This window comes from Theobroma cacao, chromosome 3, assembly GCF_053813885.1.
Source record: "Theobroma cacao isolate CCN51 chromosome 3, ASM5381388v1, whole genome shotgun sequence".
Taxonomy (NCBI): domain Eukaryota; kingdom Viridiplantae; phylum Streptophyta; class Magnoliopsida; order Malvales; family Malvaceae; genus Theobroma; species Theobroma cacao.
The window spans coordinates 32,383,808-32,410,645 of record NC_142641.1 but is presented as its reverse complement, the minus strand read 5'-3'; the positions used below and the strand labels follow the sequence as shown (position 1 = coordinate 32,410,645).

Below are 26,838 nucleotides of genomic sequence, written 5' to 3'. Positions count from 1 at the left end.
TCTACTACTAAAAAATAAGTCACGTGTACTGATAATTATCATCTCATAGTATATAAAAAGATTTATATTTCCTATAAAAACCTATGTCAATCAATCTCAATAAATCAACTCATCGATCTAACATTTGATTTTTTTTAATAAGATTTACTATATAAATAAACAATTTAGATATAGTTATGTAACTATATTAATGAGTTAAAGAATCAAGATTATGTATATTAAGTGTATAGTGTGGTGTCAAAATAAAATCGATTTCACTTCAATTGTAGGGACGTTTGAAGTTCAACCATGGACCATGTACTGTTAATGGATGTCCAATTATTTTATTATTAGTTTACTTTTGTTTATTTATCCATGACAAACTCAACATTTTCTTACAAGGCCAACAGCCAACCATCACTCCTAGACTTCCTAGTTAAGGTAATGCACGTGCAACCACCACTCACAAAACAACGAGTCTGTAATACACGCACATTACAAAAGTACGCTAACCTCATCACGTCCACAGAATAAACCGTAACAGTCGACTCCATAGCCCAATCAAAAACATACACATTCACAACTCCTTATTTCACCAGCGCTGATTCTCTAAGGAATGCACCCGTTCAAGGATAAAGACTAAAACACTGGACCGGCTCTTCTTTGCATATAAAAGCCGGCCTACGAGAGATAAAACTTCCTGGCAGAAAAAGAACTGTGAAAAAAAAAAAAAAAGGTGGGGGGGCTGAGTTGCCAGGGGAGCTCTCAGCCTCTAAAACATTAAAAAAGAAAAAAAAAAAGAGCAAAAAATCGACATTTTAATGTTAGTGACCCTTGTAGAGGAAGATTGGAGGAGGGAAGAAAGGAGAACACGTAGAGGAATTTGGTCCATGCGAGAAACGAAGGACGGAGAACGAAACGCGATTCGCCGGAGATTCTCTTCAACTTCTCCGTTTCAATTTCAGTTTCCCAGCTGATACTTCTTCTTTCTGTTTCAAGTGTTTTTTTTTTGTTTTGGAGTTTCTGTTTTGGTTTTGGGGCAATGTCCGGCGAGACGGCGTCGTCTTCTGGAATCGTCCTGGAAGGAATTGATGACGTGGAAGACTACGTTTGGGTGAGTACTTCTTGTACTTCTCAGGAGGTCTGTTAGTATGCTGAGAAAATGTAGAAAAAGAAAATAAAGAAAATGCAGTTTTTTCAATAAATAATTGTTTTCTTATTTGGTCTAATCAAGATTGTTTAGTTCCTTTCTTTCCTAACTACTGAATTTTGGAGAATAAAAAATGAAAATTTATTTATTTGTTTTTGAATAAAAGCGCGTAAAATTATATTTAATGAAGTTGATCTTTTTTTGAGGGCTGAGAAAACAAGAATATATGTTCTGTTGAGCTATTTTTCGTAGTTGAGATAAATTTTCATTTTCATGTTTTATTGTTTCTTTAAAAGAAACTAAGGAGCTAAGATTGAAAGAAATAATGAAGTTTCCATCAGTTTCCTGCATTTTCTTGGAGAGCAAACAGTTGCATTCAATGTGTTTTTGGTTACTCCTTCAAACTTGTTTGTGTTAGTTGTGGTTATCTTAGAATTGTTTGGTAGCTGAGGACAATGTGGGAAAGGACACAAAATTTAACTGTCTTCTTCATTTGTTTTCTCTTTCACTATCTGTTTGGCTGCTGAGAATTCCTAGGAAGCTAACATAAAAATTGAAATTTCGTTCCTTTACTTTATGAATCTGCTACTTTTAACCAGCAAATGTTTTTACTTTATTGGCACATTAAATTTTGGTCAAAATTAATCTAAAAAGAAAATAGCTGGTTTGTTCTCATATATGGCTGTAGTGACTGCTCGACTGTGACAAAAGAAAAAAAAATGATGATCTTTACCTTTGAAGTTTGTGTTTCGTTGGCAAACCTTGATGACTATAGGAGTTGAGATTTTAGTATATTCATGTGTTTTCTATTAATTTATGGAAAAATCTACTCTAGTTATTGTGCATAGTTTCTGTGGAGAGTTTGTGACTTTAAGACTACATTTGGGGATTTAACAAACATTGGTTGAAGTGTAGGCAAATGAAGGAGTGGGATCATTGCCATGGGACCGATACAGTCATGTTTATGATTACATGGAGAACGGAAATCGAGCATTCCGAGATAATCGTTTTGAGGAGGTTAAATTTTTCTTTGCATAATGGCTCTTATAATTTTAATTGCATTCTGCAATTTTGTTGAATTTTCATGCTGTGTTTCTTTGCATTTTAAACTAAAAGATATCACTAGTAAGGTACTTTATCTCTTTAGTTCTTGAACATGGAAATGCAAACCCAAATACTTTGAAGGGCTTAACTAGATGGATTAAAGTTTCCTAATAAAATGTGCTCAATATTTTTTTGCTACTTTTTCTGTGCCTGTTTCTTCTGATGACTAAAACAACAAGGGTGAATTTTTCATAAGAATTATCTTTTTAATTACATGTTTATATTTTATGTTGTTCTGTTGCTGATAAATAGCATTCTTCATTCAGGCAATCAACAATTACACTAGGGCCAATAATATCAAACCTGGTGATCATGTTATTCTTGGTAACAGAAGTGCTGCCTACATGAGGTTAGGTTTTATCCATGTCTAATGTCATTGTGTTGTAAAGATTTGTACATCAATAGATATAGCATTTACACATGCGCATGTATATAATTTTTGCTTTTCTTTTTATTCACATATTTGTTTGGCATCCTTTGAACAAGTTCTGTACTACCAGTCAATCATGATGGAGGATTTGTGGTAATTCTTATGCAGGATTAGTCAATTTCTGAAAAGTAGATCTCCAACAGCTTCTGAATGTAGACCATTGAATGGGCTGGATATGACAACACTTGCTGAAGTATGCCTGTTTCTTCACTCCTTAAATGGCTGAGAAGAACATTTTGCATTTTGGATTTTATCGCGATTACAGACATTCTGAAAGAGTGAAACTTTTTAACATTTATTTCAGCTTGCTCTTAAGGATGCTGAGAGGCTGATGAGCCTGCAGAATAATGCAGTAAGATCCTACATCTTAAAGGCCAATGCTCTCATTTTGGTGAGTGATAGATTGCATTATGTGTTTTTTTTTTTCCTTTTTGTTTCATTGAACAAGATGCATACAAAGGGGTCCAAGCTAAATTCCAGTGGGCCTCTTTCAATACATCTCATTCTGCTTAATTTACACATGCACATGCACATTTTTATGTCTATGCTGCCTTGGTTTCTCCAATATATGTGTTGTTTTGACCATGCAGTTGGAAAGATATGAGATGGCACGGGATATTATTCTTTCTGGTCTTCAACTTGATCCGTTCAGGTAGTTTATGATATTTTAATTTGACATGCGGTGACTAGGAATTTTGCCAATCTGAATGATTGTTTTGCTGGTAATACATAGTGACATTCTTCGGGCTTCTTTTCGGAGTTTGGAGAGAATGCCATCCAGTTTGTTGCGGATTAGAGGCCATGAGTTGCCTGAACGTACTGATGACTTTGATTGCACACTTTGTCTGAAGTTACTATATCAACCTATAACAACACCTTGCGGACATTCTTTTTGTCGCTCATGTTTATTTCAGACAATGGATCGTAGTGAGTATTTGTGGTTGTTGATTCCAATTCTAGTAGTATTTTTATCAATATACTAATATCTGACCTTGTACTAAAACGATAGGCAACAAATGTCCGTTGTGCCGAACAGTGCTCTTCATTAGTCCTAGAACATGTGCAATCAGGTAAGCTTCTGACCAGTGATTATTAACTGAAGTTCTTTTGTTCAGATAATGAGAACAATCATGTTCTTCAACTGCTGCTGTTTGCACTAGCTCATGTAATTAGTTGAGAAGCAACCATTCGTCGCATCCATGTAGAGTTGCAATAGGCTAATAATGACTAGTTTACCACTGCCCTTGAACTAGGAGACTGCTGTTCTTGTTGTTTTCATGGGGCACAATGATAGAAATTAAGAATCTTAAGATCCCATTTGATTCAGTTGGTTTAAGAAAAATCTTTTGGTGGATCTATTAAAACGTTAAATACTAGGCATATCTGCATATGGTCCATGCTTTCGAGCATGGAAATTGTCTTCTATCTGAACTTTTTACTTTCTGCTAAGTGCTAATTTGATGTTATCATCTTTGAAAGGTTTCAATAAAGCTTTGTTAGGGTATTCTGTTTTATTGACTATTATAAATAACATTTTGTCTGATAGTGTAACGCTAAACAACATCATACAAAAAACCTTCCCAGAGGAATATGCTGAAAGGAAGTCGGAGCATGACAGTCTGATAAATTTTGGTAATGATCTGATACCTCTTTTCGTCATGGATGTTGTCATCCCTTGTCAGAAGTTTCCACTCCACATATTTGAACCCCGGTACAGACTTATGGTGAGTTTCATACATTCTCTAATCTTAATCATGTTGTATATTAGGATAAAGTGTAGAAAAATGGGTAGATCATAGTTGTTTTTCCATCCAAATCTAAGTTGGCAGTGCAAAATTCCGTGGCTTCTTACTATGCTTGTGAGGCTTTTGGCAGAGTTGCTCTTGTTCTAAATTTGAGTTGGGCTGTGTTTGCTTGTTGGAACAAGCTCCATCTATGTCACTACCATTCCCTCTTTCCTTTTAACATATCTTGGCAATCTTTTATATTATAAACTCCATATGTAACTTTTTAACGGAATCGTTCTGTCAGATATTATTTAATTTTTTAATTGGGCAAGGCTTACAGGCTAGTTAGCCTGGTTTCTCGGTGATGAATTAATTGGTCTGTTTTTCCATTTGGTTGTCGAGGCAGGCTATACCCTTCCTTCTAAGTAGATACTCAACTCTAGTTCTAATGTTTGTAACGCTTTATGAGCTGTATACTTGCTGTTGATAGCTGAAGTATTGGCTAGCAGTTTTTAATCACTGTGTCATACTTTTGGTGCATCATAATGTTGAAGCTGATTAGTTTCTGTGTCTTGGGGGGACTGCTTTTGGATTTGGAATGTGGAAAACCAAATTGTTAGCTCAGTTTTCATAATTAAAAGCAGTTTGAATTGTTCATTTACCTTTCAGCCTATGTGCATATGTTTTGCCCTTGATCACGAGGATTTACTTTTTATTTGCTTCAAAACAGGTAAGGAGAATAATGGAAGGAAATCATCGCATGGGAATGGTAGATTTCTTTTTAACTGGTTTTTTCTTCTTCCTTTTGTCAAACATGTTCAGTGACCAAAAGTTCCTCACTTTTTTTCTGTTTTTGGTTGGTCCATTATATTTGTAGGTCATCCGTGATCCTGCTACAGATTCTGTTGCTGAATTTGCTTGTGAAGTGGAGATCACTGAGTAGGTGGCTTGTACACTTTTTTTTTTGTAATCCAAAAGCTTTGCAAAGTAGCTTATATTTTGAGAAGATTTTGTTTTTTAATTGCATGATCTTATCACTTGTTTTAAATATGTAGGTGTGAGCCACTTCCTGATGGACGCTTTGTTCTAGAGGTGAAACATTATCGACTTTCCTTTGCCTCTGATTCAGTGACACTTTTTCTGTGATATGTGCACATAAAGTTGTAAAATAGCTTTTATTTATTTGCCATTCCTCCATCTCAAAGTTTTTGTTCCTTTTGGAAAGGCACAAATTTGAGGGAAAAAAATAATAAATGCATTGACTATAGTGCAGCATCACATTTTTAGCTTGGTCATAGATGGGTTTTCAAGTTGCAATCCACAATAAGAGAAATGTTGAGTAGTAAGTCCTTAGACAAATTCTTATTGAGCTTTCACAGTGGACAAATAATATTGGATAGACAAACAAATAGTGGGAGTATCATTTGAAATCAAATGATCGGATGAGGTCATTCATATGGTGGACTCTCACTAGCTTGTGGTTCAGGCAAGATGATTTGAAAAAGAAATCTTTCTTCTGCTTTCTGTTCTCAACTATTACTTTTGCATACTAATGATTTTTTTTTATCTTCTTTCTCCATGATCAAAAGAGCCTTTATTTATAGAACTTTAACAAGGCATATCCTTTCTTATGAAGCTTTGACAGACCACTTTCCTTCCATTTAATGTAACAATGACCATCTTCAATTAGTCATTGCACATTTGAGAGGATTTAAGTAGGAAATTTTGAAGAACCTGCAGATAGTTTTGGAAAGCTGAGATATAGTTTGTGTTTTCACTAGAAGCAAAATTTTGTAGCCTGTGCTACCCTCCCAAAAGGGTGAAAGGATTTTGATTGCTTCAATTTTGGAGGTTGCTTCAAGAATAAACGGTTATTTAGATCTCACTTACATGCAAATTATATTTTGGTTTGATTCCCCATGGATATATTCACCATCAAAACGGGTGGGGTTTTCACTTTATTGCCACCTAGCTTTAGAAATTTCTGCAAGTGTAAATGCTTTGTATGGTGCTTGTTGGCAACTAGACCGTCATGTCCTATAATCAGCAAACTTGTCTTCTAGAATTGAACTTTCATGTTTTCTTGTGCAATACTAGCATAGTTTTAGGTATATGAGTAGATCACTAAGCTTTTTTTTTTTTTAATTATGAAAAACAGAAACAAATTTGTGAGTTTTCTATTCAGGAGATCGATCAGTAGTATTTGAATCTTTTTTATTCTCTAGTTTATTAATGTAGCAGCTGGTAGTAAAAGGCTCCTAGAGAAAGCCTTTTTCTTTTTGGTGAATGATTGATAATTTGGTCTGTGAAAAAACAGTTTCCTCGTCTTTCATGCTTATGTTGGACCCAAAATATTTAGCAACTTCTGGCTCTTACATAATATGTTCATATTTAATTAAAAAAAAAAACATGTTCATATATTTATATAAACTAATTGGCATACAGATTGAAAGTCGCAGGAGATTTCGCATCCTCAGATCTTGGGACCAAGATGGGTTAGTTTTCTCATCATTGGCTCCTGTATATCATACAGTTTTACTCACAATTCCCATTATTCATGCCTACTTGATTTTGTCGTGGGACCTCATACCTTAGTTATGTTCAATGCAGATATCGAATGGCAGAGGTTGAGTGGATACAAGACATACTCCCAACAGATGCAAGAGATAGAGAAGATGTATGATTATCTTTATTCTTATTTCCCATCTGTATTAGTTTTCCTTATCAATGAAAGAATAAATGAAGCAAGATACATCAAATTTCAAAAACAATAGACTGCAAGGAGGTGAAATTTGCCTTTTCTCAGTTTTCAGTTTGCTTCTTTTACTAAAGGGAATCATCTTGGGAAGGAATATTAACCATTTATAACCTCAAAAAGAGGGGAAATTCATATTTAGTGGATGATTTGTATGTAAGGCAGCAGTGCAATGCTCATTATCTTCTTTTCAATTGCTCATGGCCGAGACAGCTTTGGCCTTTAGCTTGCACTGGTTGGGCATCTCTTGGTAGTGGCAGGTTAGGGGTTGGGATGGTTATGCTTATGCAGACTGTAGTGAAGTGAGATTTAATTTCCCTCTCTCTCTCTCTCTCTCTCTCTCCACCCCTTTTTTTATTGGGAGGGAAAGAGATAGATGGGCTTCTGAAGGGGTTAGATTCATGCTTGCCGGAGCTTTTAGATGCATGGTTTCACACTTACTTGTTTGGTAGATTTGACTAATTTGTTATGTAATCCTTAGCCTACATGGGTTAGTAACTGCTTGATGCCTGTACTTTTTTGGTTCTTAACTCATAAAAAACAGTAAGATTTATTTTTCACATCGAATATGATCTTACAAGTATTATCAGAGGTTTAATTTTGTGTAACCATTAAAATTTGATAGCTTGAATATGGCAGTATACAAGCATACCCACCTCATGGTATTCATATTGTTTTTATTTTATTTTATTTATATATATATTTATCAGTATTTGTGTAATGTCTTTGATATTAACAGTTGCAGGAGTCGACAAATAATGCAGCAGCATATGCTCGGTCATGGTTGAGTTCAGCAAAAGAAGCAACGCATGGTAAAACTCTTTAGTAGGATAGTTAGAGGTTAAAAGTCCTAGCTCAGCTTGTCGTTCTGTTATTGTTACTTGTCTAATATCAATTCATTTAAGATAAATTTTCTATGAAATTGAGCTACAGTCTCATGTCACTTCTCCCCCATATTCTTGAGGCAAATTGACGTGATTTTATCTTACTATGTATTGAAGATGGGCAAGCACTGACACGTGCAATCACCTGTGTCAAACTTAAGGTTTAGGGTTCTTTTCTCCGATGTTTTTACTCTTTCTGAAAATCCTCTTTTAGCTGAGTTGCCCGTGATGTCAGTTGTTTGAGCCGTTAAAAATTGCTGGGATGTAGAGCAAAATAAAATCCCATGTTTCTTTAATGTAGAGGGAAATAGTTGTTCTCAAACATGGTAACTTTACAGCCTTGAGTTTTCTCTGACGTGAAGGGTCTAGTTACTGATGAAATTGTTAAGACATTTCTTGGTTACTGCAAGTTGATCTGAATTACTGGAATTGAAACCTATTAAATCACATTAAACATTTGTAGTTTTGCTTCCTTTATGGCCTGCATGCTAATACAAACAATTCCTGCCTTGCGGACAGAACGAAGAGTGCTTGAAGCACTCTATAATATTGAAGTAATGATGCCCAATACACAGGATCCAGAGCGCTTCAGTTTCTGGGTACAGTGCTTGCTCCCATTATATAGTTGTGCACGTATGGTCTAGTTATTTATTTGATAAATGTGCAGGGTAGGGTATGGTTATAATATTTAAGGTGGCTGCTAACGTTTTGTTGATACCTGGGCTGGGTGCAGCTTGCTACGTTGTCCAATCGAAGGCCTTCAGAAAGATTGGAACTGCTGCGAATCAGAGACACAGCAGAGGTATGATTTTGCACTTGTATTGTGTTATGCATGTAAGGCAGGCAACATAGCACTCCACTGTGAAATGCTCACTAATCACCACTTTCTGTTGCAGAGGATAAGACGGGGTCTAATATACCTCACAGCAGAAGCACAAGGTCGTAGCGTACAGTGGTATATGAGTTTGTAATCTTTTTTTTATTTGTTTTTGACATTAATTCAATATTCTTTGGGCCACATTAATAAAGATTGTGGATCCCTATTTATTTATTTTTTGGTTGTAAAAATCAGTAGCTGAAACCAATTTCTTTCATATTATTAATAATAAAAACATATAATTATATAGTCAAGGCGGCTTCGGCTTCTCACCAAATAGAAAGTAGAAATAGAGGAGGAGACTGAAAACGCTGTATTCAACGCTGCTGAAATAAAGAGAATGCCCACGACGGTACGCGCTGTCAACTCCCCTTTTGCCCCTCCTGCTTTGTTAGTTTGTTGTCAAGATAAGCTGTGACAAAGTGGCTTTTTAAGGCCCAACGCATAGCTCGCTGTTTGTTGTATATAATACTTGTATCTATCTCCTTTTACCAAGTCTTCTTCCCCCCTTCAACAAATGATAACAAAATTGAAACAGATGAAGAGTGCCCATTAACATACACATTACACCTTTGCACGTCCCTCCCTACATGCTTCCAACAAACTACCCTTTTGCCTAACTGCCCGCCAACCATTTTTCTACGTACAAATCCCTTGTTGGTACTCTCTCCCTCTTTCCCTAGCCTTTTGCCATTCACGACCACCACCACCATGTCCACACCATCACTACCACGGTCACCGCCGTGTTAGCTAGTGCCGCGGTTTCTGGCCACCGCCTTGAGCTATGGGGGGAGATCATCATAGGCCAGCAAGGCCTCTACATGTCTCCTCCCTTTCTTTTCTCTCCATTTTCCTTTTGTTAAACCATGCAAACTTTATTTTGGCAAAACATGCTAATCAAAAACCTTCCGCTCCTGCCCCTTCTCTTATTGTTTCTTCTTCTCCGGCTGCATATCGGCCTCCCGATAACTATCTTATCGATTGTGGATCTTCTAGTGAAACAAAGCTTGATGATGGACGAACATTCAAGTCAGACTCTCAAACAAGTAGTTACCTATCTACCAGTGAAGATGTACAAGCTTCAATAGATTCCATTCCCAGCAGTGCGTTTTCCAATTCTACCCCTTCGTCCATGCAAGATTTATGTAAAACTGCAAGGATTTTTCCTGCTCACTCAACATATACGTTTTTCATCTCCAAGCCAGGGAAACATTGGGTTCGTCTCTACTTCTACCCGCTTCCTCACCCTCAGTATGATCTGAAAACTGCAGTTTTCACTGTCCATACAGACAAGTTTGTCCTTTTGCATGACTTCTCTGTGAGTGATGATAATAGAGTGGTTTTCAAGGAATATCTTGTTAACGCTACTGAACGTTTCTCCCTCATCTTCAAGCCCAAGAAGAATTCTTATGCATTCATCAATGCCATTGAGATCGTGGCTATTCCTGATGAACTTCTCTCTGATTCAGCATCTTCAGTACCCCAAGGTAAAACCGTCAATGGCTTGTTGAATTATGCTTTAGAAGTGTCCTATCGATTGAATATGGGAGGGCCGACATTAACACCAAAAAATGATACATTGTCAAGGACATGGCTACCTGATGCCCCATTTAATGTGTTCCCACAAGGAGCTGAAGCTGTGACAGGTTCTAATATCAAATACCAGCCTGATAAACGGATGACTCCATTGGTTGCACCAGATTTAGTTTATGCAACTGCGCAAAGGATGACAACTGAGGCCTATGCTCAATCCATGGAACCAAATTTCAATCTCACTTGGGTGATGGATATTGATGCAAGCTTTTCCTATCTCATCAGGATGCACTTTTGTGACATTGTAAGCAAGTCCCGCAATGACTTGTACTTCAATGTATATATAAACGGCTTAATCGGGTTGTCTGGTCTTGATCTCACAACCAAAGCTGGTGGCTTGGCCACTGCATATTACACAGATTTTTTGCTCAATGCCTCAGCAATCACAAATGGTTCCATTATGGTTCAGGTCGGCCCAGCGTCCAATGGCGGTCTACCTAATGCTATTCTAAATGGCTTGGAGGTCATGAAGATGAGCAACATAGCAGATAGCTTGGATGGATTTTTTGCTGTTGATGGCTCATACAAGGGAGGATCTAGCAAATTGAAAGTTGTTGCAATTTCAGGGCTTGCTATGGCGTTCTTTGCAATGCTGTTACTTGGAATAGTTTGTGTTAGGTGGAAAAGACGGCCTCATGATTGGCAAAAGCGGAACAGCTTCTCAGCATGGCTTCTACCTATTCATGGTAGCCACACTAGTTTCTTAAGCAGCAAGAGTAGCTCTAGGAAATCTAGCATCTTTGGCTCCAGAAAAAGTAAGAGTACTGGACACTCCAGTTTTTACTCAAATCAAGGTCTTGGCAGATTCTTCAGTTTCAATGAGTTACAAAATGCAACACAGAATTTTGATGAAAAGACAGTGATTGGTGTGGGCGGGTTTGGAAAAGTGTTTCTTGGGGTTCTAGAAGATGGAACCAAGATCGCTATAAAAAGAGGAAACCCGGGATCAGAACAAGGCATAAACGAATTCCAGACGGAAATACAAATGCTTTCGAAGCTCAGGCATCGCCACCTTGTATCACTCATTGGGTTTTGCGATGAGGAATCAGAGATGATTCTGGTTTATGAGTACATGGCTAATGGTCCACTTCGTGACCATCTATATGGCTCAAACAAACCAACTTTGTCCTGGAAACAACGGCTTGATATTTGCATTGGTGCAGCTCGAGGATTGCATTATCTCCATACCGGTGCCGCGCAAGGAATTATCCACCGTGATGTAAAGACCACAAATATTCTTCTTGATGAGAATTTTGTAGCTAAAGTGTCGGATTTCGGCCTCTCGAAAGCCGCACCTATGGAGCAAGGCCATGTTAGCACTGCAGTGAAGGGTAGCTTCGGGTATCTTGATCCTGAATACTTCAGAAGTCAACAGCTTACAGAGAAATCTGATGTTTACTCTTTTGGTGTAGTCCTCTTTGAGGTTTTATGCGCAAGGGCAGTTATTTGCCCAGCGCTGCCAAGGGAGCAGGTTAGTTTGGCTGAGTGGGCCATGCAGTGGCACAGAAAGGGCATGATTGAGAAGATAGTTGACCCTAAAATTGCTGAGAGTATAAGTGAAGAATCACTCAAAAAGTTTGTGGAAGCTGCGGAGAAATGTTTAGCAGAATATGGAGTTGATAGACCTAGCATGGGAGATGTGTTATGGAACTTAGAATATTCATTGCAGCTTCAAGATGCTTCCTCACAGATTGATGTACCAGAAGATAGGAGTAATCTTATTGCTTTGGAAAAACCAAGTGACGATGATGACCCCAAAGCCAACCCTGCTGCTGCTAGTGATGATTCTGATATGACAGTTAGTTCTCAGTTACATTTTCCTCATACGGGAAACATCAAGGGAAGATAAAGATCAATTGGTTGATTTTTTAGCAGACAACAGCTTGTCCTTTGGTTGAGGTTCCAAATTCAATCCTAAAACGCTTATGTTTTATTTGTAGAATGTGTTGTGCAGATTTAATGACTTCCCCTTTCATTTTAATTTTCCATCCCACCCCCCCACCCCCCCCGGCCTCCCCTTTTATCTTGTTGTTGAATAGTAATGGAAACACAAAACATCTTGTGAGCTTGGAGTTCAATAATTGATGTATAGCAGCACTTATAGTAGAGTTTCAATAAACAATGTACTCTTTATGTTTCTATAATTCCCTAAAATTCAAATAAAAAATAAATAAACAACGTACTCTTAATGGATTCATGCTGTGTAAAACTCCAAATCAGCAATGTTTGCATTTGCCCCTTGAAACAGTGCTTTTGAGAAAACATTTCCCGACAATTCTTTCTCAATTTTCAATGCCACTGCAAAACCAATGGTTGAATAAATGAACTATTCCTGTCATTCATGTCAAACACAACACACTTGGGCCATGCTTAGAATGACACACTAAATGGGCCATTCCGGGCTATAGCACAAAGTCTTACAATGCTGGATTTAGCCTTACCAGGGTGTAATGTGTTGGGGTCAAACAACATGCCATCTTCCCTGTTTTTTGAGTTTGGGAGCAGCTCTCAGCTCTTCGCTTTTTCTTCTTCAAGCTACAAAAATGCTAGAAAATGACAGAATTTTGGAAGGCTTTCTATTTGGATGGGAAAAATTCCATTCCATCAATCACAAACAACCATCAAAACCCAAACCCAATCCTCAAATAAAGCAGCAATGGTCGATGGTCATGATCAGAGACTCTCTTCCACACGACGACCTCTCCATCTTCCCTCCCGTCGACCACGAAAATCTTCCCAATCAAATTCAACAACAACATAACCCGCCTTCCAGTTCAACTCTTTCACCACCACGGCCAGATGCCAGCGAGGTCATCCCAGCATCCGCTGGTGGCGGGATCGGAGAATGGTTGGGAATCGGGGTTGAGATTTTGCGCGCCAAGATGGTGAGCATCGCCTGTTATTTCGGTTACAAAAATGGGACAATGGGGAGGGCATTTGGGTCTCTTGGAAGGGTTATTGGGGTAGCGGTGGCGGCGGTGTTGTGGTGGCTTTGCAGGCGGCGGACGTGTAGGAAAGAGAGCGTGGAGCAGTTGAAGAGGAGTATAAAGGAGAAAGATGAGGTAAGGTGTTTGTGGAAATGCTTGTGTGTGTTTGTATATGGATGTGAATTTGATGGGAAAATTCATTGGATTCAAACATGTTGTGTTGCAGAAAATTAGAGGACTGTTAAACCAGATTGCTGAAATGAATCAACTATTGGTAGCACGTCATAAAGCTTTAGCTTCAAACCGGACCCATTTATAGCATCTGTTTGAGATGTTAGGTAAATTTTCCGAAATTCATAAAATAATATATGTAATATATATTAGCATGAACTAGTGTATATTTGTAGACTTGGTTGTTTCTTCATCTGACAATCATTTTAGCCCTCAGTCATGATCATCCCTTCCTTGCTTTCGCCATATCAATTTCTTTATAAAATCACAAACACATCATCATTTTCTTTTTCTTTTTTTTTTTTTTTTTGTGTTTTCTTACCATTGCACCATCAACACCCTTTCGCCTCCCTTTGGCTTTAAAATTAATAAAGATTGATGCCTTTAATAAAGAAAAGAAAAATATATCATGGATGACATGTTGTCTCATTCAACATAGACCCAGATTAAAACAATACTCCACAAACTGGTACTTTTGGATTATGGTTCATTTATCAGTAAGAAGCCTAGTTTTCGAGCCTTTGGTAGAAGAAACATGCGGCCTCACAAGGCTCAAATTTAGTAAGTTCCTGCTTCTAAAGGATTCCCAGAGTTAGGAGGAAAGCAAATTGTAGAATGAAGAAAAGAGAATAATAGAAAGGCTTCTTGATTCTTGGGCGTGGAATGCTCTTTTCTTTTTCTTTTATATGGGGACTGGGGAGTGAAATATTCTTGACTTCCTATGGAGTACTTCATGCCACAGACAGGTAAAGGGCTCATATGTTCACTGCCAAAAAACAATAGGAACTATTGAAAGGAAACCATTCTGTAATGTTCAAATTCTGAATTTAATCGCCTTTACTATGTGAAAAAAGTTGAATTGAATCTCCCTTCTATTATTTGTTCATGAATCAATGCCAATCATTTGCTGCCCTGCTTATTAGAGTAATCATGACAAATTCACCTAATGAACCGCGTTCAAAACCAAATCCCACAAGACAAGAAAAGATATACAAATTCTCATCTACATTGTAGCCAGGTTGCTTTCAGCTCACAAGTATTAAGGCATGGCCAACTGATTGGGGTTACATCAACATTTTGTTCATGTGAATCTAGAAATGGATGTAAACTATGCTACGTGAGAGCCAGAGGAACTCAAAATTACTATCTAAACTATGAAATCTTCTAAACCCAATCTTGGGAGAACTAAAAACACCTTAAAGACGTGTGAACCGAGGGGTGAGCAATCTATCAAAGAGCATCTAAAGTTCCTCCAATCCCATCCCATCCCATCCCGCCTAACACACTAGAGAGGACATGCCACTTCAAGCAGATAAAGTGGTTCCCACGAAAATAACGAAAGTCTTGGCGTCTAGCCCTTAAGAAGACAAACTTTCCATCATTTTACTAATTGCTTCAGAAGAAACAGAAATAAGCTAATGCACGAAGAGCTTCAACTAAGAAAAAAGGTAATGCGTGACTAGAAATATACAAGTTATTTGAACCACTCTCAATTTTAAGTATGGATGTAAGATAAGTAGCAACCAAAACAGACCAGTTTAGTTATGTCCAAAGGTCACCACTTCCAATAATCTTGATTCTATTGCATACATCAGACAAAACAAAATAGATCAATTGAAAGTGATACTTCCTTAGTTAGGTGCTCTAGCATTGTCAAGCTTCTTTCACAGTTCACATTCAAATAAGCGACTCCTCATCACACACGTTTTCAGTGCATGGTCGCTCTGAACATGAATAAACCACATACATTGCATGCACATGGCAACGCATACCAGAGGTATGAATATGCTCTTCATCCTGACATAGTGAGGTAGGATTAAAAACACAAAGGCAGATTGATCAATTTGAAAATGGCATCTTCACATATTGGATTTTGCCACTCTTTTTGCCGCTTGACCGCTAAAGACACGGAAACCACAACTTTCATTTCATTCAATACCAAGCAAGGAGAAATTTATCGCAAGTGAAACTATTCCAAGCGCCATAAAAGAATATGCAAAAACAAGTGATGTAATGTTGACTAAAATTTCCTTCATAAATCACTCAAATATCGAAGGAAGACAAATTGATGTTAATAAAAGAATTCTACTCTCATGATCTCAAAGCAGCACAATGACAACAGATCAATGAAAACTTACTCAAACTTCAACTGTTATCAAATTCAAATTTGCTTTTCAACTGAGGAATTACATCACCTACACATTATGACACATTAAATATGTTTCAATCACTAGCTCTGTGATCCACTTTTTCCATGCACTGAACGGCGAATATCAAGCTGATCAACAATCTCCAAAGGAGTCACTGTCTCATTCCTGATCCTCTTAATGTTGGGGCCTAACAATCCCCTATGTCTAAATCCATACAGCTTAAGCACCTGGTTATCAGCAAAATTGAAAGCCCTTTGCATGCTGCGCAAGCACCTCTCAACAGGGTAATCTCCATAACTCCCACAAGGCTTGCAACCAACAAAATGAGTCACAAACGGCCACCTCTCATCTCCCAAGCCTGGATGATATTTCTCAATCATCTCCTCATACCTATCAACCAACCCTGCCCAATACCCATGCAAATAATACTGATTCTCCAGAAACACCTTATCCATCCATTGATCCTTCTGCGAGAGCAACAAATAAATCAAAGCCGATTGATCATCTGCTTCAAATGCTGGCCTTCCTTTCAAATTAGCAGTCAAAACCTTCCCTGCTTCCTCACGAATAACACCCTTAGGTCCCATTGGTGCCCAAGCATCAAGCAAATCCAATGACCACTGACAATTCCTAAACAGAAAACTCCCCGTATTCAAAGCAATCCATGACTTCTGCTCGAACATCAAATCGGGGTATCCATGAACAACCAAATTATACTTATCATACTTCGATAACGGAATCTCAAACACCATATCCGTAAAAAAAGCATCACTATCCATCCACCAAATCCACTCAACCTCCGGATGAGACAACATTAACCTCCTAATCAAAGGCAACTTCGCCCAGTACCCGGCGAGTTCCCTATCTAAATGAGCCATATTATAAACAATTTCAATCCCATGAAGCCTACAATAATCAATCTTATTCTTTATGGATTTCAACAAATAATGGTCTCCTATGGCATTATCACACGGGTTTGGGGGCGACCCAGTAACGAGCAAGATTCGAGCTTTTCCATTAACAAAATTAGGGAATTCAGGGTTTTGGGAAATCCAAACCTTACGCTGCTGATCCCAGTCCGAGATTTTAGGTCCGAGAGTGAAGGTTATATTGGGGTTGATCTCAGTTTCGGGGGGTTCGTCCGGATCGGTAGGGTCGGAGTCGGAGCGGATCTCGGCTAGGATCCGGTTGGTTTCTTCTATCAGGTTTTGGTTGACAGCTTCGGCTTCGGAGCTCCCCAGATTGCCGACGCCGATGGTGCCACGTAGGACGAGGATCGTAACGAAGCCACAAAGGATTGTGATTTTAATGTTGTTGAAGGTCTTGTGGATCTGCCTACCACGCGGCATTGCAGGAAATCCACGGTTTCTTCCGGCTCCTGCCGCCGCGTTATTGGTTGTAGGTAACCCACCTCCACCGCCAGTGGAAGATCTCTTCTGCGGAGTGAAATTATCTTGACCCATAAGGGTTATTCTCTCCCACCAAAAAGAAACTGGCCTTTTCGGGTGTTTTTACACACACAAACAGAGAGAGAGAGAGAGAGGCCCAACTTTTCTTCTTCTCTCTCTTTTGCTCTATGAATCCCCCGTTATGTATATGCCTAGGCCATCAATGGCACGCATGGCATATCTTGTTCTTCTGTTGGGTTATAAAAAATGGGTATTGAGAGATCTGAGTGGAAATGTAAAACCCTAGAAAAGGAATAATTGAATTTGAAGAAGAAGAAGACGAAGAAGAAGAAGGGAGAGATTGAGATTGAGATTGGAATTCATAAAGAGTGGAGAAAACGTGTGTTCAAACACAGACTGTGAAGTAATTGGACAGACAAAAGCTTTTGTGCTAGTGGTAGTATCTTATTATTTATTTTGGGCTTTATTGTATTTTTATATTCCATAATTATAGTTATTAGTAGCATTAATTAAGCTTTTTTTTTATTTAATTGAGCAAGGGAACATGATTATACATTAACTAATGAATTAAATATTCAGGTGCAGTATTAATCAAATTCTTGTTTCAAAGTAATTTATGTTTCTAAATTTAGTTTTTTTGACTGGACCAAATAAAATAAAAACAAGAAGCAGGGCAGGCACGAGGAAATAAAAATGTGAAGTAGAATTAGAATATGAGTGGGAAGAAGTGGGAGGTCAATTTCAAATGATGATCATGCATCCCCCTCATGCAATGCAACGCACCATTTTTCCTGCCGACTTATCACTTTGTTTACTTTAATTCTTTATATTAATTTTTTTTTGTTCTAAAGAATTTATCATCATTTTACTAAAATTTTTTATTGTTTTTGAACTAGCGCCAATTGGAGACATCATCCTTCTTTATGAACTTAAAAAAAAAAAAGTGTAATATATATATATATATATATATTTATATGAATTTCTAAGTAATATTAGAAAGGGTATTTGTTAAGTTATTTATTGAAAAAGAAAAAAAATGTAAAATCAGCAGCACATTCATGATCAATTATTGCATTGAAAAGGTCAAAGCAAAACTGTAACCAAGTTTGGGTTTTAATCCTTAAATTAAATGCCTTCCAATGGGGGCTGTCAAAATGGACCCTCCCGGTGTTGGCGTACTGGTTCTTTGCACTGCACAGCTAAGCCTCGACGCGTTGATTTTGAGGATCCAACTTGTCCCCAACTAAGCTGGTGTGGTGTCCTCCATCTATTTTATTCTTGTGCCTATTGCCAACAACAACCACCACGCTACTTAAGAGAGCGTGGTTCGCACGTTCCGAAACATTCACTGTCGTCTGTTGCATTGCCATTGCCTGGACATGCCACGTGAGTGATGGTGGCGGGGGGTGGGGGCATGTTGGACAGGATCCAATCTCAACTGCTGCCTTAAGGCCCTGTTCCATATGCCCATGTGCAAAACGGTGCTGCCCATGTGCAAAACGGTGCTTACTTGCACTCAGCTTCACCTCTCACAGTCTCACTCACTGATGGTCACTGCCCCCTCCCTCATTAATTAAGTCCCCAAACATTGTGTTGACACCAGACCCATCACTTCCAACTATGGTGAAGTGAGACTGCCCATTCTGAATCTACATGCATTGTACCCGTGACTTCCAATGGTTTGCTTGCTGCCACATGCACTTTTTCTGCAAACTGTATCAGACACAAGCCACAAGTTTTTGGAAGTGTGCTTCAAGCACATTGAATTGTCCACTGTATCTGGCTTCTTTTTCTACCAACTGCAGAATTCCAAAATTTCTGGAACTTGTTAAATCACGAGGAGGAAAAAAAGGTTTAAAATACAACATGTAATTCACAAACTTGTATAAGGGAGGGCATGTGATGTATTTATGTGTACAATGACAAGGAAGAGCCTATTAAAAGTGTTTCGCATCATCCAGTAATATGTACATCCCAACAAATTTAGTTACACCCATAGTTGGGCAAATATTATGGTGCCCTTACCTCTAAGGGCAATGGAGAATACACAAAAAACTTAACCATGTCCAGCAAGCCATAAAGTAATAGAGACCCATGAAATGGAGTTAATTAAAAATTATAAGCTACAAATTTGGCATCATTTCAAATGGTTATGTAAGAATGAACAGCAAAAGTAGTATAAGTTCAGTTAAGCCAACGTCTCTCATCAAAAAGCCAGTTTTATTGTTGTAACTAAATACACTTGGCAATGTCTTTACATGACATGATTTAATAGATTGGACAGGAGTTTAAATTGCTCAATACAGATATTAATAGGGCATGCAGACACATAACTTAAAGATAAATGCGCAGCTCGGTAATGTCAGGTTGTTGAGAAGCAAACTCTTTATTATAGAATAGGATTTTAAAGAACATGGACCGACACACCAACTCCAATGAGATAAACAAGCAGCTTAGAGATGCCAGATTGTCAAAAAGCGAACACATTTTGTTCAAAAAAAAAACATCGTCAATATTCTGTAAAGAAAGAACTCACCAATTGGTTAAAAATATTAACATTTTTCTGATTACTTATCAGTGAAGTCAGTTACAAGAATAAGACACTTATTAGAAATAACAGGTGCTAAGGTGCTGCAACAGAAAGATGTCTATTACCATTTTATTTTGAAGATGACTTCTTCTTTTTCTTCTTTCCCTTCATGGTGTTCTGCTTATTTTTTACCGGACTCTTAGCCATGGTACAGCCCTTGAGATGGACTTTCTCCGCCTTTCTTGTTGGCTTGAAAACTTCAGTGATTGAGGGGTTTAACACATCACTTGAACAGGAAAGACTAACACCCGTAGCCACAGCCCCGTCCCATAGCTCTCTACCCTTCTCAAAGTCCCCTCCCCTGCAAAGTTTTGGTATGAGGACATCATAAACTGGCCCATACCCACCCAATGAACTTCTCTTCATCCGCTCAAACAGCTCGAGAGCAAAATTCACTCTCTCAACTCCACAAAGGACACCGATCAGATCATAGTAGAACTTACGATCGGGAGTCAGCCCCTGTTCTATCATCTCATCCACTATCTTATTACCCTTGCCAAATCTCCCAGTCAAGTACAATACTCTAGCAACAAGATAATAGCTGATCCAGTCTGGAGCACAACCAGCCTTTTTCATCAACTCCAGAATCTGACATGATTCTTTCACTCTTCTTGTCCTCCCCAAACAAGAAAGCAATATATTATAACTGATTGATGTTGGAGCAATTCTCTGGGACCTCATTTCCATCATCACATTCAGAGCCTCAGGAACAAGGCCAGAAGGATTACGTTTAGCATTTTTCCCACAAAGGCACCTAAGGAATGTATTATAGCAGTACAAATCAAGCTCAAAACCAGCCGACTTCATCTCCTTGATAACTCTGCGCGCTTCCTTCACATTCTCCTGCACAGACCACCCATAGAGGAGACACCTATATATACAAGGCTCAACACCGGCAATCGTATCCTTGTGATGATAAACTACACCTTCAGCTTTCCTAGCATGCCCTTTAGCACATAAAGCATTAACAATAGCAGTCAAACTGAAACTATCTCGTGGGCACTTAAACTTTTCCAAGTTCTTGAATATACCCAATGCCTCATCTTCTCTCCCTAATTTAACCAACATCTCAGCTACAACACTAAAAGTCTGGCTCTCCATTGCGCGCCCCCGATTCCTAATATCTGAAACCAATATCCCCATTGCAGTATGATCCTTCTTTTTTGCAAAAACTCGAACCACATTGTTTAAGTCTTTATCCTCCAAACTAGAACTTAAATTCTTAACTGACCACAAGAAAAATCTCAATAACCTTCTAGTGGGAGCTTCATTCTCGCAAGAATTTATAACTTGAGTAACAAGTAATGGTGATAAGGAAAGCTTAAACCGATTTAAACTCGATTCCAAGTCATCCAAACCACCCATTGAGCTCGAAACAACTTTACAAAGCTCCTCAAATTCCGGTGGTGTTGTTATTGTTGAATGTGGAGAGTGCAAAAGATTTTTGGGTTCCTGGGTAGTGATAACTTGCGTCAAAAAGCGGTGCCGATCTGGTCGAAAGAGGAAATGCATCATATCTGAGGAAATTCATCAAACGAGTTGTGTGCGTAGTATCAAACTTGTATTCTACACGAAGGAAGGAAAACAGCATTGAGTTATTAAGTATTGTCTTCATTGGAAATGCAGTTTATGCAGTAATGTAATTGCAAGGGAAGAAAAAGTAGGAAAGTGATAAGCGTAAGAATATTGAGGAGAGACATTTGTGTCTCGGAGTCGAACACAGCCATGGGACATTTGTCATGGAAACAGAAGGACTACGTATTACCTTTCTCTGGATTTGGAATTTGGCTGAGTACAAGGAATTTGTATTTAGGTATAATATTTAAATAAATCTTTAAATTATTTAAGAAAATATAAATAAATTTTATTGTGTTTAATTAATCGATTAATAATTGATTAATTATTATTAGTCAGCATTAATATAAGGTTGATGTAGAATGTGACAAATGTCATATTGTCATATTATAATTATAAATTAATATAAAAAAATATTTTTATTTTTGACGTATTTATCACAAAATGATATTCCTATATGTTAATGTTGTGATTTTGCACTGATATAACTTGTTTCATCATTCAATAACCTTACACTAAAGTTAAATTTCATGATTGTACTGTAAAATTTACTATATATTTTATATTTATATATTTTTATATTTATATATTTCAAATATTAACCTAATTAAACCTACTAGAAATGTACTTGTACGTTACACAGGAATATAATAATACATGTTATAATAGTTATGTTTATCATATTTTTTATTTTATTAAATTTTTGTAGATGAGAACTAAAACAAGTCCATGTACTAAAAATTACATATACAAAATGTTATAGTCGGTAGTAGAAAGTCTTGGAATATTATAACCAAGGGTCATAATATAATGTATAGATATATAGATATTAGCACAAAACGTAAAGCAATATTATGAAAATTTATAATTTTATACCATCATCTTAAGGTTAAGTAGAAAAGATAGTGCTTGTAAGTAGAAATCAACATAAGGCTTTTGTAAAGCTTCACAAAAGATGTCATTGTTGTTGTTACAAAATATATGTAGTTGGGTAAAGTAGTGTTTCAATATTCAGCCAGCATTTGAAGCATATACCAAAAAGATATAATTATAATGTGTAATATTACATGCCACCTAGAACAAAAGAATGAGGCATCTTAATATATAGCTGGCAATTAGACGTCAAGATTTCATATTAGCTATACATGAACAAAAAGTGTCAGTAATGCTACGCTTCTATCGAGGTTTTAGTCTAGTGTGTGCCGTGTTTGCAAATAATGGCAGAGCAATTAAGGAGTATCATATATTGTTTGAAATTTTTTATCAGATCTCTCAATGAAAATATTACATAAATGCATATGCAAATACATGAATATTTTACTTACAATTTTCCATCATCTTTAACCAATGCATAGAAGAATTTAATTTATTTAAAACTTTAGTGTTGATATCTCAGCTATAAATCATTCATGAAAAGTGCTAGGAATGTGTGTCAATTTTGAAAATGTTGAATATTCAAATGAAGATAGATGTATTTCAAAATGCATCATTTTCATATCATGCTTGCAATTCAAACTATATGAAAAAAGGAAAAAATAACCTAATAACAATTAGATGAAGAGCAAATATGTAAAATGAAGTTTATTGTATTGTAATCCTAACTTGGTTTTGTATATTTTCTAGGGTGATTCTTGTCTTTGGCTGATGACAACACTTTCCTGAGAAGAGTTTTCTAGGAAAAGTTCTCTGGCCACTTGTGTGTTAATTGGTGATGATAGGAGCTGCTCCTTTAGTTGTTCAATTGTTAATGGAGGTGTTGAGGATACAACAATGCTTGTAAAAGTTGGAGTGATAAGTTCTTGGTTTGCCATCGCATCATTATCGAATAGTTTGTAATTTAAAATTCCTATTTTAATTGCCTTTAACGTCAAACCTATTACAAATGTCCTTGTATGGTTGATCAAGGCCCTGACAAGTTTAGGCAATGTCATGCGATGGATAGTATTGAGTGTTGCAAGTTTTGTGATACTCGCTTTAACTAACTTCTTTGCCACTTTACCGAAGGCTACTAATCCCATTTGTCTAGTGCTATCTTGCATAATCAGTTGTATGGAATATCTACAAAATTGATTTTGAGTTTTTTACAGATGGAGATACGGAGTTGGTAATAAACTTGAAAGATATTTATACCGGCAATACATGTATTGTATAATAATAATTTTAAAATGTTTCAAATACTAACACAATGACTTATAAACATGTTTATAAAATTAATATACAAACACAGAAACTTGTGTTCATGTATATTTGTTTGTTTTAATTCATTGTTAAGAAGACAAAAATGAAGATTTTGACTGCGTGAAGAAGATTGGATTGGATTTAGCAGTGATTTTTAGAATGTGAGACAAAAGGTATTCGATCATAAACATCCATATTCTAGAACAAAAGAAATGACCAAAATGTTAATGTTTTAAATGTTAAGAATATGTGAATGTTTGTGTGATACCCCAACTTCTATAGGCTTGTAACTAAGTATAGATGTAATAATATGAGCTAGAGGTAGTTTCGTCATTTTCTCTAATAAGCTTTCAGAAGAAAGTTTTATGATATTTTAAAGCCTAAATAGGCATAAGATAGTATAAATGATGTGTGCTGATGAAAACACGAAGAAAACTAGAAGTTTCAACAATTTTCATAACAGGGGCAAAATGGTCATTTTTCACCTCAGGTTAAAATTTTAAGTTTTTATGAACCCGAGCATGTTTAGACCATTATGGATATTGTCCCAGTGTTAAAAGAGCAAAAAGATTGCATAAAGATTGGAGGAGAATAAGTTAATTGGTGGAGGGGTATTTTCGTAATTTTAAAAGAAAGGATAAGATTGCCTATAATTACCTTGAATTTTCCAGCAGCTGGTCTTCTTCTTCCCTTCTCCTCTCTCACGTTTCTTCAAACTCCATGGAAACTTAATTTTCAAACTTCCACAACTTTCTCTTTCTAGCTCCAATTTTCATGCTTTTGGTGCACCCTTCCATAAACCCTTGTGCTATTTCATCTTCTCACTTCAAAAACCTTGAAATATCTTGTTTTGATACTTTCTCTCACTAGTTGGGAGTTCTAGAGAGAGAAAGAGAGAATCACTCCATTGATTTGGAAGCTATTTAAAGAGAATCCAACTACAAAGGAACTCTAGGGTGAGTGATGCACCAAGTTTGATTTTTAGCTGCAGAAAATAGCTAGTAATTGTGATTTATGAGCTGTTTTATTGTTTAGTATGTTCATTACTTTTTAGTGATTAAAATAGTGAACATAGATAGCCATGTAAAGTGGCAATTAAAAACTAGCTAAGATATAGCTTTTAGAGTTCATAGTGTGTAAATTAATCTATTGTTTATGTTAATGTGATCCTAGGTTTTTAAGGAAGCACCATCATTCCAATTGGATCATTAGGAGAATTTGAGTCAACTAAAGATTCTACAATCAATTGGTGAGTGGATTACCTTCAAAACTGATTTTGGGAATATGATGGATTTGACAAAGTGTTTGAATGATTTTATACAATTTTTCATGAAAATGAATGCCTTGGGAACAAGCTTTTGAGAAAAGATTTATGTTATGAAATGTGATTATTATGGATTTCTATGTGGCTGCATTATGTTGATATACATATATGCTTGAGTATAATGTTGTCTAATTCTATTGGCTCAGCTATGTGCGAGTAGGGAGTGCGTATAAGCCGAGGATGACCCAGTTATGTGCGAGTAGGGAGTGCGCATAATCCGGTGATGACCCAGCCATGTGCGAGTAGGGAGTGCGCATGAACTGGTGATGATGATGATGATGGGATGGTGTGATGATGATGATGGGTATATATGTATATATATATATATATATATATATGTGTGTGTGTTATAGGAAATTGATGGATAATGGATTATGGTTGTAATGCATGTGAAACTTGACATGTTAAACCTTGAGAAATTGTTATGTGTTTTCATGCTGGTTTGGACCTTTTGGCAGGGTGGTTTTTTCTTTGGGAGAAAGGTAAATTTTGCATTGATGCCCTGTATTTCACTGCAGCGAGAAACTCTCAGATTTTAGGGGTACACTGGCCGAAAACTCGCTGCAGCGAGGATGCATTTTCGCTGCAGCAAGAATGACACGGTAGCTTCTCATTGCAGTGAAATGCATTCTCGCTGCAGCGAGAAACTTTCTGTTTTTTGGGTTGCAATTTCGCTGCAACGAGATTGAATCTCGCTGCAACGAGAAACATTTTGTTTCTGGGTTGAAATTTCACTGCAGCAAAAAACTTTCTGTTTTGGTCTCTTATCTTGTCAAATTGCTGTCCTATCTTTCACTTCTTTGCTACCATATGGGAGCATGGACTTCCAACATTAAGGATTAAAAGAGTTAAGTTTTAAATGAGGAGGTTTAGTGAGAAACCCTCAGCTAGTTGAGAAACCCTCGTTCGGTTAATAACTAAATTCCAACGTCGCTGCAACGAAAATTCATTCTCGCTGCAGCGAAGATTCGTTGTCGTATTTGACTTGTTTGTGTAATATTGAAGTTTTCATTCTTCAAATGGTTCGTTGTGTATGGATTCATGATTTTTAAATGATCAATTATTTAAGGGCTTGATGAGGGGTTTTTACTAAGAATAGAAACAAATTGCATTGTTTTGAAAAAGAATGCATCATGATTTCATTAAAGATTCCTTATGGTATGCTTGTTCCCTTCCTTGTTCACTCACTGGGTTTATACTCACCGTTTTTAACTTCATGTTTTCAGATGCAGTCGATAACTAGGGCGAGGTGTCCTTGTAGACTTATATTCATCTTTTGGGTAGGTGTCTCGGCATTTAATAGCTGTACATTCGTCCGAGTCCCTCCGTTGGAAGTCAAGTCTTCTTTTTGAGATGTATAGGCGAACCTAATGTACATTATTGGAATACATGTTGTAGACAATGTATGTATATAATAAATGAGAAATGCCAGTACGAGTTGGCAGTATTTATTACTATTTTGATTCTAAGTTTTGAAGAATGACTTAGCAGTTTATGATGGAAGGATGAACACGTCGAACTATTAGGCTTGCTTGGGCTTAGTGGACTACATCCATTGGGCCCATGGGTCGATCATGACTCGAAATTTGGATCGTGACAGTTTGCTCGATTTGAGCTAGATCAGCACATATCCACCAAAAAAATTTTTCCTCAATGTGGTATTATAAAAAGAATTTAAGAAAGCATTGAATTCATGAAATGAAGATAACTAAGAATATAAGAGTTTCATTATCTACTTACGTTGGCAATGGTGTCTTTTCATCATGTTGAGTGCACTAATACTTTTCAGCACAAAATAGTAAGGCCAACCCACATTCGTTACATGAAGTGCAAAACCATCCATTACTGCAATCAATATCAGTAATCGTTGCATATATCTGGAATTTGATGTTCTGCAATATACGCTTATTATCAGTATGTTTGTGTTTAACATTTTGTTTCAAAAATCGTTTGTT

General features: G+C 37.1%; 5 protein-coding genes across 7 annotated transcripts; 3 read left to right on the top strand and 2 right to left on the bottom strand.

Moving 5' to 3' along the window:
* Positions 1-611: 611 nt before the first annotated feature.
* Positions 612-9,080, top strand: LOC18604755 (zinc finger (C3HC4-type RING finger) family protein). The gene is made up of 18 exons (XM_088804763.1): positions 612-1,093; positions 2,045-2,146; positions 2,500-2,582; positions 2,772-2,856; positions 2,968-3,054; positions 3,254-3,315; positions 3,397-3,590; positions 3,673-3,733; positions 4,210-4,387; positions 5,121-5,159; positions 5,268-5,329; positions 5,446-5,482; positions 6,836-6,885; positions 7,001-7,067; positions 7,885-7,957; positions 8,549-8,628; positions 8,763-8,831; positions 8,926-9,080. The coding sequence occupies exons 1-18, from the start codon at positions 1,022-1,024 to the stop codon at positions 8,998-9,000; spliced, it is 1,476 nt and encodes a 491-aa protein (XP_088660889.1). The 5' UTR covers positions 612-1,021; the 3' UTR covers positions 9,001-9,080.
* Positions 9,081-9,164: 84 nt separating this feature from the next.
* On the top strand, positions 9,165-13,043 carry LOC148763725 (Protein kinase superfamily protein). 2 transcript variants are annotated; one of them, XM_088804762.1, is made up of 2 exons: positions 9,165-9,258; positions 9,903-13,043. In XM_088804762.1, the coding sequence occupies exon 2, from the start codon at positions 10,039-10,041 to the stop codon at positions 12,346-12,348; it is 2,310 nt and encodes a 769-aa protein (XP_088660888.1). In that variant the 5' UTR covers positions 9,165-9,258; positions 9,903-10,038; the 3' UTR covers positions 12,349-13,043. The 2 variants fall into 2 exon arrangements, with proteins under 2 accessions (XP_088660888.1, XP_088660887.1); XM_088804761.1 differs by having other exon boundaries at positions 9,165-13,043.
* Positions 12,950-13,903, top strand: LOC18604754 (uncharacterized). The gene is made up of 2 exons (XM_007037374.3): positions 12,950-13,561; positions 13,653-13,903. The coding sequence occupies exons 1-2, from the start codon at positions 12,950-12,952 to the stop codon at positions 13,743-13,745; spliced, it is 705 nt and encodes a 234-aa protein (XP_007037436.3). The 3' UTR covers positions 13,746-13,903.
* Positions 13,904-15,668: 1,765 nt separating this feature from the next.
* XXT4 (Galactosyl transferase GMA12/MNN10 family protein) lies at positions 15,669-17,646 on the bottom strand. Its single transcript, XM_018117322.2, has one exon. The coding sequence runs from the start codon at positions 17,268-17,270 to the stop codon at positions 15,888-15,890; it is 1,383 nt and encodes a 460-aa protein (XP_017972811.2). The 5' UTR covers positions 17,271-17,646; the 3' UTR covers positions 15,669-15,887.
* Positions 17,647-18,271: 625 nt separating this feature from the next.
* LOC18604750 (Pentatricopeptide repeat (PPR) superfamily protein) lies at positions 18,272-21,596 on the bottom strand. 2 transcript variants are annotated; one of them, XM_007037370.3, is made up of 2 exons: positions 19,872-21,596; positions 18,272-19,015 (listed from the first exon to the last, which is right to left on the bottom strand). In XM_007037370.3, the coding sequence occupies exon 1, from the start codon at positions 21,319-21,321 to the stop codon at positions 19,876-19,878; it is 1,446 nt and encodes a 481-aa protein (XP_007037432.2). In that variant the 5' UTR covers positions 21,322-21,596; the 3' UTR covers positions 18,272-19,015; positions 19,872-19,875. The 2 variants fall into 2 exon arrangements, with proteins under 2 accessions (XP_007037432.2, XP_088660890.1); XM_088804764.1 differs by lacking the exon at positions 18,272-19,015 and having other exon boundaries at positions 19,756-21,372; positions 21,505-21,588.
* Between the last annotated feature and the right edge of the window lie 5,242 nt (positions 21,597-26,838).

Coding starts and splice junctions, on each gene's coding strand:
- LOC18604755 (XM_088804763.1), top strand. CDS start 1,022: ATGTCCGGCGAGACGGCGTCGTCTTCTGGAATCGTCCTGGAAGGAATT. Junction 7,068..7,884: donor ATGCAAGAGATAGAGAAGAT/GTATGATTATCT, acceptor TGATATTAACAG/TTGCAGGAGTCGACAAATAA. Junction 8,629..8,762: donor CAGAGCGCTTCAGTTTCTGG/GTACAGTGCTTG, acceptor GGCTGGGTGCAG/CTTGCTACGTTGTCCAATCG.
- LOC148763725 (XM_088804761.1), top strand. CDS start 9,691: ATGGGGGGAGATCATCATAGGCCAGCAAGGCCTCTACATGTCTCCTCC.
- LOC18604754 (XM_007037374.3), top strand. CDS start 12,950: ATGTGTTGGGGTCAAACAACATGCCATCTTCCCTGTTTTTTGAGTTTG. Junction 13,562..13,652: donor GTATAAAGGAGAAAGATGAG/GTAAGGTGTTTG, acceptor GTTGTGTTGCAG/AAAATTAGAGGACTGTTAAA.
- XXT4 (XM_018117322.2), bottom strand. CDS start 17,270: ATGGGTCAAGATAATTTCACTCCGCAGAAGAGATCTTCCACTGGCGGT.
- LOC18604750 (XM_007037370.3), bottom strand. CDS start 21,321: ATGATGCATTTCCTCTTTCGACCAGATCGGCACCGCTTTTTGACGCAA.